This window comes from Thunnus thynnus, chromosome 11 (genome assembly GCF_963924715.1).
Source record: "Thunnus thynnus chromosome 11, fThuThy2.1, whole genome shotgun sequence".
In the NCBI taxonomy this organism is placed as follows: domain Eukaryota; kingdom Metazoa; phylum Chordata; class Actinopteri; order Scombriformes; family Scombridae; genus Thunnus; species Thunnus thynnus.
Genome location: NC_089527.1, coordinates 16,846,707 through 16,859,464, shown reverse-complemented (window position 1 = coordinate 16,859,464; position 12,758 = coordinate 16,846,707). Strand labels below are relative to the sequence as shown.

At 39.6% G+C, this 12,758-nt stretch overlaps 2 protein-coding genes across 2 annotated transcripts in view; both read right to left on the bottom strand.

Moving 5' to 3' along the window:
* The window catches only part of fmnl2a (formin-like 2a), a 55,564-nt gene extending 51,615 nt beyond the window's left edge, over window positions 1-3,949 (bottom strand). Inside the window, 1 exon segment of the mRNA XM_067603423.1 lies at window positions 3,207-3,949. Within this exon segment, the coding sequence (XP_067459524.1) occupies window positions 3,207-3,320 (114 nt within the window). The 5' untranslated portion in view covers window positions 3,321-3,949.
* Window positions 3,950-8,170: 4,221 nt separating this feature from the next.
* sumo3b (small ubiquitin like modifier 3b) lies at window positions 8,171-12,615 on the bottom strand. Its single transcript, XM_067603422.1, has 4 exons — window positions 12,482-12,615; window positions 11,788-11,916; window positions 11,559-11,630; window positions 8,171-9,446 (listed from the first exon to the last, which is right to left on the bottom strand). Exons 1-4 carry the CDS (start codon window positions 12,500-12,502, stop codon window positions 9,381-9,383), a joined length of 288 nt encoding a protein of 95 aa, XP_067459523.1. The 5' UTR covers window positions 12,503-12,615; the 3' UTR covers window positions 8,171-9,380.
* Window positions 12,616-12,758: the final 143 nt, after the last annotated feature.

Genomic DNA, 12,758 nt, shown 5'->3' with positions numbered 1-12,758 from the left:
TGAATGTGGCCCCACACAGCACAAGCCTTTAATCCAGTAACGGTTCCCTAATGTGATCCAGGGCTTGCTGTTGATCAAACCTATTAGGAGTGGCAAGTAAACAGTCCTGCTGCTACTCTTTCACCAAAAATATTGAGGAGAAGGACAGCGTTGTCTAGATTATACGGAATTGTAAAACAAAAATTGGTTGTATTTTACATAATTGATTCACCAGCCAAACAGATTGAATCAAAGCCCTGTGTGTAAAGCTTCTCATTCACAATATGATATCAAAAATGATTAATGAGTAGGTGAAAGGACAGTTGATCAGTAGCCAAGTGCACTTAGATTAATCATGATCACGTTAGGATGCTAAGAAGTATGACAAGGTGTCCTCCTAATCATCTGCTGTTCAAACTAAAGTGAGGTCACCAGCGACACACAGGCCCTGTTCACACCTGGTGCTAAAATGATCCACACTGACACATTGAAATCTTATCGTTCAGACCACATTCGGAGGTGGTCTTGGCTGCATATGGTCACGTTCTTTTAACAGTATGTACACAAATGTGTCCTGGGACACACTGAAGGACCGTTTACTCAACTGCCATCCTCTACATGAGCAGAAGCACATACTCATACGTGTGCTAACAGTGTCATATTAAAGTGCAAAACGAGAAGAAGAGGTAGCCACAACAACAGACAAAATGGATTCTTGTGGATGGAGTACACACAAAACACGCTGTCTGATTTCCATTTGGGCTGATGAGTTTTGATTTTGCCCGTGTGCCAAGGTCTTTGCAAACTTGTTCTTTCCTGTTTTAAAAGGACCAGTATGTAAGATTTAGAGGCATCTAGTGGAGCGGACTTGGCAGAAATGGAATATAATATTCATAAGTATGTTTTAATTAGTGTATAATCCCATGAAAATAAGACTTGTTGTGTTTTTATTACTTTAGAATGAGCCCTTTATATCTACATAGGGAGCGGGTCCTCTTCCACGGAGGCCACCATGTTGCACCACCATGTTTCTACAGTAGCCCAGAACATACAAATTGCCTCTCGCCAGTTAAAAACAACAACACATTTGGTCTTTGCCGACGGAAGCGATGTACGTGTTTATTTGCATATAGAGTGGGGAAGTGAGATCCGATCACAAGTGGTCACTCGAGCTGCACATAGAGACACATTCTAATACCAGGTGTGAACTGACGTACTTGTGATCGGATCACCCGAGATGCATGTTAATGCCAGGTGCGAACAGGGCCACGGAGCCAATCACTCAGCCAATCAATGGAGCTAACTGCTATCAGGCACGGCTGAGAGACGTTAGGGTTTAACTGGCAGTAAATAACGCTAAATGCTGTGATTATGGTACTAAATTCTTCTAATGCTAGAGGGCTTCCATCCAAGAGCTGGCAGCGGGGAGGAGGAAGGGAGGGAGTGGGGGAGTTCCTAACATGCTATGAGAATAGGCTTTCCTGACAGCCAGCCCATGAAATCCTCTCCTGTTCCTTGACTACGACAGGTAGATTTTATTTCCGGGAAGCATAATGAGAATTAGTTCTGTAAACCAGCAACTTTTTGAATCCTGATCATTCTCTGATCCTTGACGTTTACCACTCAAAAGTGTTTATAAAACCAGCTGTAAGGGGATAGCTCAGAGATAGGTGACTCTAAAATCAGACCTGATTAAGAAGACCCAAATCCCTCAGCGGGTGTGACGTCAAACCTCATCTAACCCAAAGTCTGCTGCCTCCAGCCGCTGACTCAGATTCATCTGTGACTAGCAGCAATCACACCCCGACACAACTGTGACACACAATGATTTGACTTCCACCTACACTTGATCCGCTTTTTGTAATGGGCTTACAGGCTAAAAGATCTGTGCCACCAACCTGAAAACGTATTAAAAAAAAAGGATAGATCTGTGCAACAGGAGAAAAAAAAAGTTATAAAAAGATAAGAAATTGAACTTCATCCTCATCTCAAAGACAAGTTTACAATCATAAAGAAGCTACTATCTGAAGCCAGATTCCTTTTGCTGAGGAGCTAATGTTTATGAGAGCAGTAAGCCAGGCGACAATCACGTTTGACCCACATTTTTCCAGCTCTCAAATTTCACCCCAAACTGCCGAACCTCACTGTTTCACTGTTCTTCTATTCAGGCCTTTATTCGCTGACTGGGGAGCAACGGAAACTCTTAAACGGTGATTCTATATTCACAATAACAGCCATAATCATGTTTTATAGCACAAGAGAACACGTTGAATAAGCTTGTAACACTGGCAATGGCAGTTTGAACACTTTACTCATAATTTATGTATATTTGTGCATATTTTTGTGCCAGCTCCCTTCCGTTTTGTGTCTCTATATTATTCATAAAAGTATAACTTCAAGCATCGAATCCTGTCTTTTTTTCCGCACTGTTGATCCGAGCCAAAATCTCGAGGACCTCTCTAAAACACCTGGCAAGTCTAACGTTCATTTTACAGGTAGCATAATTGTCGACAGCCGTTGCATGTTGACACTTTATGATGTGACAGATGTTTCAAAAGGACCTGGCATGCCGGGCACTTATACAGCTTCAAGGAGTGAGCTAGAGCCTACACTCATAAAAGCTGGGGAAAAAAAAGAAAAAAGGACAGCCATAAAACTAATAATTTGCTGTGTTATGACTGCAGGTGTCTCATGTGATAACATTTGGAAATTTAGAAGCATTGAAGCTGCTAAATGAGAAGACTACTGGATAAACATTTAGTATCCTGAATTTAGGGGCCAAAATGGGATGTTTGATGTGTTTTACCATGATAGTTAAAAAAAAAAAAGTTCAAATGCTGGCTGATATTTTTAGATACTTCAAAGGCAAACGAGTTGTAAAAGAGTTGTAAAAGACTGAGTTGCTGTTGAGTTCAATATGCTCACATAACTGCTCCAACTTTGATCAGGATTAAAAAGATTGTGAGAAAATGTCTCCCAAACTCTGAAGTGTGTACTCTTCCAGGGCAACAGATGCAGATCTCTCCCTCTGTCACAAGTAAACAAGCCTCTTTTTTTTTGTCGGAATATCCCTTTTTTTTCTCCCTGAGCAACAAAGGACCAGGCGTGTTGGACAAACAGGGGTCCAACCTACACACAGCTGTCCCCGTCCCAGGACCCTGGAGCATGGAGGGAACAAAGAGCAAGCAGATGCAAACGTTTTTTTTGTTTTTATTGTGACTGCTTACCAAGACGATGGCAAATCTCTCCTCTAGTTCACCTGGTTCCGGCATGGGGAGTTTCAGAGGCATGTTGTGTCCTCTGAAATCAGTGTGCTGGTCCATGCTCCCTGCGTTCCCCATGTTTCCTCCGCTGCGCTTTCACACCAACAAGTACAACTCTTCCCCCCCCACCACCACCACCGCCACCACCACTACCACCACTACCACCCTCCACCTCCTTCCCTCCCTCGTCCACTTCAGGAAAATCTCCGCACGGCGACAAAATGAAAAATATCCGCACGTTGTTGGAGGTTTTTTTGGGGTTTTTTTGTTGCTCCGTACAGGTTTCTTCCAGGTGCTGGGTCACTTCTTCAACATGAAGCACATGTGAGGGACCGAGGAGCAGCAGCAGCAGCAGCACCAGAGCTCCTGATGAGGCATTTTCACGGCAGAATGAGGAGACCTGGGGGAAAAAAAAACTTGTCTCGATCCACACGGACCTTCCTTCGTTGTTATCCGTATCTTGCACAATTTCGGCTCCACTCCCAGTCGGTAGTAATGACGATGAGCATGATTCACGCTTTGCAATCCCCCCCTCCTCTCTCGTGTGTTAGTAGTGAGTGATCGGAGCTGGCTTTACTAATCCCACTGCTGCTGACCGGATAGTTAAGGAGGAGGGGGTCCGCACACACTCACACACACACTTACACACACACACACACATGCACCGCGGCTGCACACACTCTCATCCCTCCCTACAATGAGTCCTTTCAGGGGCAAGCCTCCCACTTCTTGGGGCGTAGCTCCCAAAGCCGTAGCCAAGGAGATGATATTTTCTGTGTTGCATTGTGGTACTTTGAGTCCATTGTGAAAACTTGTGTCCCTTGCGACCCCCCTCAGGGGCCCCTGAGTAGAGGACCCCCGCAGGCAGCTGAGGATTGATTAAAGGAGCTCTGTAAAGTCAACACACTTAAACCTTTTGGACATTTTAGAAACTTGATCTTAAACCTTAAATCTACATTTTCATTATTTTTAACTTGTTTATCAAATGATCTGCCCTAATTGGAAAGTTTTAAGGCTTTTTATTAGCTTATTGTGGTATTATCCTTTTCTCTGTTAGTATGTCTTTGCTGTTTTTCCTCTTCTTGACTTTTGTAATTGACTTGATGTCGGGTTGCCCCTCAATGATCTCTTGAGTATAAATAAAGGTTGAATGAATGAAAAGTGAATCCATTATTTCCTCTTAGTATGTTTTTCCTGTTTATGTACACATAGGCTTTGGTTAAAGTGTTTGTTCAAGAGGCCATTTACATAGTGATTTATCCATTCAGTGCTACTGGATGTTTAAAAAAAAAAACAATATTCTGTTCAGAAACCGAGTTTCATATCATGACTCAATAACTTAGCTTATCCTTCTCCACACTGGAATAGAGCTGAATCAACTAATCCATTAATCCATTAGTGGACTGACTGAAAATTAATTGGAAACTATTTGGATAACAGTTTTCATTTCATTTTTTCTAGTAAAACTGCCAAACATTCGTTGTTTCCACTTTCTTTATTGTGAAGATTTGCTGCTTTTCTTTATCATACGTGGTATTAAACTTCATATCTTTGGGTTTTAGACTATTGGAAGCTATTTGAAGGCGTCACCTTTTTTTCACTATTTTGTGACTTTCAATAAACTAAACAATTAATCAGTTAATCAACAAACTGATAAGCAGATTGATCTGTAATGAAAATACTCGTTCGTTGCGACCCTACAGTGGGAAATGTAAGGTTTGTGTCAGTCATCATTAGAAAAACATTCAATAATAAGCCAGAAATAGCATCTGAAGTGAACCAGCAGCTCCAGTCAACAAATCATAACTTGATTAACTGAGCTCACTCATTATTGCATCGTTAAAATATCTCCATCCAGGCAGAATTGATTCTTTGCCTTACAGACACTCATCTGTAGACGTTTTGACTTGTCATAGTAGGTAAAGCACAAGTGTAAAAGATGGTTTTGCTCCATTTAAGTGTCCCAGTATGTCCAAGTTATGATACAGCATGCACAATAGATAGATAGATAAATACTTTATTTAGTCCAAAGGGAAATGTGATTAAATGTGATGTGATGTGTCCAAATGTTTGCTGTGAAAGAGTTACAAGTACATAACTGTGTCACTTGTGTCTGTAACATTCAGACACAAGGAAAACATTCACACATGAGCCTCTATCACATGCTTGAGGTTAACCAGACTGACCATCATATTAACAATATTCTCCTAATTAGCCTGTAAGTCAGCACACCAGCTTCCTCAGTCAATACATCACAACTTGGACATCATATTTAACTTAGCTCCCTGTTTAATATATTACTATATATTACTATATTTCCTATGATGAGTCAATATATCTGCTGTGAACAGGGCCTATTGTGATTAGTTTCACTTTTTCAGCCTCTTTCTTTTGTCTCATGTAGCAGTATAATACATTATAGCATATCTCTTCAGACAAAGATACTTGGTGACAAAACCTTTAGCAAATACATCTTTGGTCCTGACTAGAACTGAGTGAGAGCAGTCCCTTTAAAACTACCCAAAATCCCTGCACACTCAACAGTGGTTTCACTACCTTTGTTCACTTCTATTTTAAGTCAAAAGTGTGTTTTGATTTTTGTTCCCACAGTTGGATGTTTGAGCTTCACACATGATTTATGTGCAGAAGAAGGAAAGTTTCACCTTAAATCTCAGTTTAAAATGCGCACATACAAGCGTGATTTGTGACCTCACAACTAGTTTGGAGCCAGTCGTGGTCCAGTGTGCGACTTAATCAAGTGTGATTTGAGAACTCAAAGCATTCAGTGCACATTTCAACGGGGGCGAAGAAGTGAATGTTTTATGTCTGAAAACATGTCCGGAGGGGGAGCCTTTAAAAAGTGAACAATTACAACAATTTTACGATAACACGGTTCCTAACATGTTTTTCTCCCCTCAAGATCTTCAACATGCGTCGGGATGAAATCTGATCTGCCGACAGGGTGGGGACACACAAGAGGGTGACATCAGCATGCAGCACTCTGGAGACGATCCAGAGGTTCTCCAGATGCACAGTGGTTTTATTCAGGCTGCTGGTCTGATTCAATAGGGGAGTATGTCACATCTGAGGTTAGCTGGCTGGACACATTGAGGATGCAAAACACAGCTGACTGACCTCATACGATCATTGCGTGTTCCAAGTTAAGTTGATTTGCTCTGCCTGAGGACCCCTCCCCCGTATTGTGAACTACATGCTTATCCACTTATTGGATTTTATTTACTTAGACGATGCTGTTCATTCTGGTGCACTTCTGTATTGTTTTATTTGACCTTTTAATGCCCTTTTTCCCTTTTTTGTGCATTTTTTAGTAATTGTTTCAGTTTATTCAGATTATTATATTTCTTTATTTTTACAGTTGTCCATTGATATATATAAATAAGGACCAGAGTTCAGCCCAACAAATACAAATGCATAGCAGCAGTATTTTGATTTGTTTTATACAATATTAAGCTATGATGGACCAATGTAGAGCACACTCAATATTATATGGAGTCTTTAAAATGTTATTCAACTATTATTGATTCAAGAAAGTGTATAAAGATTAAAAATAAACATGAACCTAATGAGTAATGTAGGTTTAATGTGCACATATCTTCTGGTAAAAGTTTAGTCTTGGATGTACATTAAAGTGAAAATAATCGTCCCCTTTTTATTCCAAATACATGTTAGTAACAGTGTAGCTGGACTCAATAATCCATCTATTATCTTGTCACAATAATAAAACAAATGGTCCTTACTGTACGTGTTCAGCGGAGCAGCATGTGACATAAGCTAGACAATGAGTGAGCTTTAAAACAATAATACAAAGTGTCTCTGCTGCCTCACAAGTGTCCTGACACTGATGGTGACACAACACAGCCAGAATGAAAAAAAGGGATTTGAATTAATTGATGGGAATCTTGTTTATTAGTGTTAATGTGAGCGTTGGGTTATATATTCAATGTTTTCTCAGTGGCTTCATTAGTATATTTGTAGCCTTTTTGGCAGAGTGGCACCCTGAAGACAAAATAAAACAAACTTTCCCTCAAAATGGTGATTTTCTCAGGTCAACTGGTGCAATTCAACAGCTCTGCTTTCATGATGCTGCATCTCACCAACCATTATATATATTCCAGTATCAATAAAAGGAGGAGTGAATGTATGGGTGGAGGGGGCACCTTGCAGCTGCATCTCCAAGAGGTCTACGGAAGTATGTGAGACTTCAGATATCTCCACGAGGAAATATAAAATGCAAAGGAGACGCCAAAAATAAAGGCAGCACAATCAGCCCGCTGTGCGAGGAGCCTCACAGGGAGTTCATTTGGCCGCTCAGTTCAGTAACATCTGTGAAATGAAGTTCTCTCAAGTAAGAGGAGGCTCGTGAAGTTATGGCCTTCACAAGCCTCGACTGGAGCAACAAATGTGTCTTTGTGTTTGAATTTAAGGGCTGCAGTAATTCATCCGAGTGCAGACATGCAGATATCAGAGAACAGTGATCTATTGAATGTTCAGAACAATGGTGCCCTCTAATGTGTGAAGACTGTACTGCCTTCTCTGGATCAGGCTGCTTTATTGTAAACATTAATCTTTCTCCGATATTTCAGGCTCAATTCCACTGATTTTTTGAATCGAGACTAACAGATAAACATGAGTATAGGATTGGACAAACTAAGGGCTTCACACAGGTAAACAAGTCTTATATTTTCTGCATATATATATTGGTGGCCAGAATATTTATTTACACTTCTGGTGAAATGAGATAATAAAGACCATTTCAACAGTCGGCAGCCCTCCCTTTAGCCAAGGTCTTTTATTGCCTGCATGTTCCCAAGATTTGAATATTTCATGTGAAGTTGTAGCAGCTGAAATATCCATTTTATAGTAGGTCCAAACAAATACTGTAAAACTCTACATATAATTCAAGAGGCTGAGTATCAAACTATATTTATTGTATACAGTATAGGGACACCAAATAATGTACAAATCAAAAAGTTGTGGAATACCTGACAATGTCACCCTCCAAATCTAACACATGTCAACTTTTAAAAATGAAGGTGGACATTCTTGTAAAACAAGACTGCTACCAATACACAAGAGTCAAAACAAACCGAGCATGTGTTGAGAATGTTTGTTAGATTTTGGACAAATGTATTCAAATTGGCAATTCAGAATTGATTGAATATTGATACACTGACTGAAATATAACTTTAGATGAGACATACTGTTTCTGGACTGATAAAAAGGTGATGTGTTTATATTTTAAAAAGGTTGGAAACTATTGAATCGACATGCTAAGAGAACGGTTCTCCTGTAGTGTGATGACAAAGACCACTGTTGTACAGCAGCCTTTTACATCTACATTTTATATATTAACCAAACCATTTTATTAAAAGAACACTGTTCATTTAGCATTTTTGGTCCAGCAACATTACTGTACTTTATTTACCATTCAGTTAAATCTGCATTGAGGGCAACAGTACTGAGGTAAACAAGCATTTTTCTTAGCAAATGCTCAAGGTAAAATGGGCATGGATACATCAAATTATTTTGAATATTCCTAAAAAAAAAACAAAAAAACACAACTACTAAAAAAGTGTTACATGAGAAATAAATCTCTCCCACTTATGGACAGAATAACCGCTCCTTCCCATCCAGAAATGTTCCTCCAAAAGCAGTCCTATCACGTACATGACTTAAAATATTTGAGCCCATATCCTGAATTTAAATGCTTATAACAATCTGGAAAACATAAAAATAAAAATAAAAATAAAAAGAATTTTGGCATGTAGTTCAGCTTATTGTTAGAGACATGCAGGAGGACATCAAAAGAACATTGAGTTTTTCCATTTCAAGCCATATCTAGTTTGAGAAGTGTCCCTGCCTTGGACGATTTCTATTTATGTGAATATAACTGTTTTGTTTGTTTGTTTATTTTTTTTAAATGACCCTGCATCTCAATGTTAAGATTTGGCCCCCAATGAAAAAACGCTCCTGTCTTTTTATGTTGTGAAAAGCCTGACGTTGAGACAAGCAGAATGGGGGGAAAAAAAAGAAATAAGTAAAAACAGCAATAAACAATTACAACATGAAAAAAAAAATGGTGTGGATGCTCTTCTGAGAGTTAAGTCCACATTCCACTTAAGAATAGGCTCCTCCCGTCTGTTGTTGAAATACGTCAATAGTGTCTTCATCCTCCATCTCCAGCTGTAGAGGCAAACACATTCACACATCAGTCATTCAACAACACAGAGGATATTTATTTTTTTTCTACTGCATATTTTCACATATTTATTCTCAAGTTGCTTCAATAGTTTTTGGTACCAACCAAAGTGTGTCTGTAGTGAGAGTATCAAAAACTATTTACTCAAACCTAACATTGAATGTCTGGTCAGATTTCTAATTTTTTGTTTGTATTTTGACATTTTTAGATACTGTAGCCACTGATACCATTTGTAGGTTTCGCCAGGTTGGTTTGAGCTGGCAGAAGAGGCTGAGTTGACCTTTTTTTCGTTGGATTTTAAGAATGTGGTCAAGCAATATGGATTGCATTTACACGTGACTGAGCTCCGATCACGATGTGAGACCACCGTTGTAGAGACCACCTCCTGATGTGGTTTGGCTGATCCGCATTCTGATCTCAATGTGTTCTGGGAGTTCACTGAAGACCATTAACATGCGTTTTCCTTATCCAGTTACAACATATTTAGTGATCATTTGAAACTGTTCTTATGCCAGAGCAAACATATGGAGTATGACTGATGTGCTCTGTTTAACCTTACATACTGTTAATGTCAAATTTGACCCTTTTTTACATTTGAGAGCAGTAAAAACAGCCTGAATGCATTTTTTTTGGCCTGAAATTTTATGACTTTTCCTAAAGAGATCCAGAATATATAAAAAATGGAAACTTTTTTTTTGCATCTGATATAGATTTTTGTACATAGAGTACTCTTGGTTAAATTTGACCATATTTATTCAAAAATCACTGTTCAAAATTGTTATTACATTCTTCACATTCAATAAAACTAATTGAAATCATGTTCCCCTGTTTCAGGTAACATGAGACCAGAATACAGTGTGATTTTTAATGTTTTTTTCTCCATAAACAAATTGTGTAAAACCCAAAGAATGTGCTCTCTCTGCAAGCTCCATTTAAGATTAATCACCCAATTACTAATGACTGATAATGAATGAAAAATAGATTTGTGGTTCAGAAATTTGGTATAAAGACTAATTATGAGGGGATGCTGTGATCAGTATGCAAGGGTTAAATGATTCTTAAGGCAACATGTGATGAGGTTTAAACAGTGATAAACTGTCTCTGATTTCACTGTCAAAAGTCTGAAACAACCTGGACATTGCAAAGATTTAACCGTAACAGTGTTTAGGTACATACTATGACGAAACATTGTTCATTCCTGAGGGTTGTGATGATCCAAGTCAGGAAAGGATGCAGTATAAGGGTCGGGTTATACACCAAAAGAAGTTTGCACAATGTTGTTTGACCTCGTCGAAAATCAAAAGTATTTGCACTTGAATGTCAAGTGTAAGGTCGACCGCCATTGAAAGGGGGGGAAGATACAATATTGTTTAAATATGGGGATAATGGTGCACATTTTCAGACAGGAAGGCATTCACAGTTTTGCTTGATTGTTCACATGAAAAGTAACACAAATAGTTAAGTAAATAATGAAAAAAATGAGCTTGACTCTTTGGGGGAAGGCAAAATAGTGCTGAAAGTATTCTGCGACATAAAATGAAACAAGTATGTAATGTTTTGTCTACAGCAAAGAAAACACAACAAACACAGCCTGTTAATACGCCTGGCATGCTCTATTTCACTTTTACTCCAGCAGTTTAGTTGTCTGAAGCCTAGAAAATATCAGTTTGTCAATTCTCATTTCTGTAATTCCACAACCAGTAAAATACCTGCATAATATGGCAATTTATCACAGGATATACATTTCATGACTATGTGGTGTGAAAATATTTTTAAATTTTTGTTATGGAAAACACTTTCCATCATTTCCCACCATGTTCATGTAATATAGCACATCTACTCTCCATTGCACAGCTAAAGAGCAGCATAGGCACCAAACATATAGTATAAGGTAGAGAAATTATATAATTTTCTTTATCTCCAGCCCTGACTTAAACACACTTCCTAAAGAAGTCTATTTATGTGCTAAGACATGTTAATGCTTAGAATTAAAAACTTGATATGACTCAATGATGATCCCACACAAAAATTCTCTACATGACTGGACTGGGTGGGCCTTAAGAAAAGCATGTTGGGAAATTTGAGTCGTCACCAACCTGTGCAGGTGTGTCTGTTTCATTAATTGGCTGTCCATCAAACCTAAACCTTATCTGACGGATTGACAATCCCTGTAAAAAAGACAGAAAACACAGGTGCAACATTTCAGTGAGCTTTTTGCATCCAGTCAGAGATGTAAACAAAGCCCACAGTTAATACAGATGTTAAAATTAGCTGGAGGTGACAGAGAGTGGAAAGTTAAGTTGCAGTCTTTTAGGATGAACTTACCTGTCTTTCGCAGTATGCCTTCATGAGTTTGCTGAGCGGAGTGTGTCTTTTGATTTTGAACTGTACGACCGACCCATCCTGACCGGCTACCTTGAGGTTAATGTGGTCGTTCTCCGTCTTCACGCCTTCCTGCAACAAACACAGCCGTCATCAGCAGCGACAAACCGGTAACCGAGCACACTCAAACGCTAGCCAACAGCTAACTCAACTAGCCGGCTAAATTAGCAACCTTTAAGACGAGTAGCTTCGTTTTGAAAGCAGGCTGCAGCATCCAAAACACCGCACATAACGTACTAAACGCTTATTCGGTTTTCCCGTTGGTTAGCATAGCATGCTAGCCCATGTACAAACTGGCGCAGAAAGCCACAATGGCGCAAATGAAAGGAAACGCACAAATCACTCATTTCACTTGTATTTCTCTGACACCAACACAAGCTCACATACTTTAAACAGCAGACCAGCACGAAGAAGCAGTGGCTCTTTGTATTAGATGAACAGTGCAAACGCAGCGTGTGCGCATAAAAGCCAAAAGATCCGCAAATTTGGTCAACCTTTGTTTTCTGCCCGCTCAAATGCGCCATCTGTAGCCTGGAAGCTGGTAGCTTAGCATTACGTGCTAACGTTAACTTGCGACTGGCATCACCAGAGCTAAACGGTAAACACGATGCTCCTCAGAAGAAACACAAGTACTGACCTTTGGCTTTTCTTCGGACATCCTGCGGGTTTTATTAATAACGTGGAGACAGACTGCTAACACTGCGCGGGTTATCTGTCCCGTCGGCTCTGTCGTTTGGACCGGGAGCGCGCACTGAAATTTAAAATGTAATTCGACCAAAGTGGTCACGTGTTCCATTTTCCTCGGGGCCGCGGATACGTGAGCGCGCAAGCTAATTTGCGCATCCCCGTGAGATAGGTGAAACAAAAGGGCCCTTCTGCAAAGAAACCTTTGAGAAAGAAACTAAGAAGGTAAG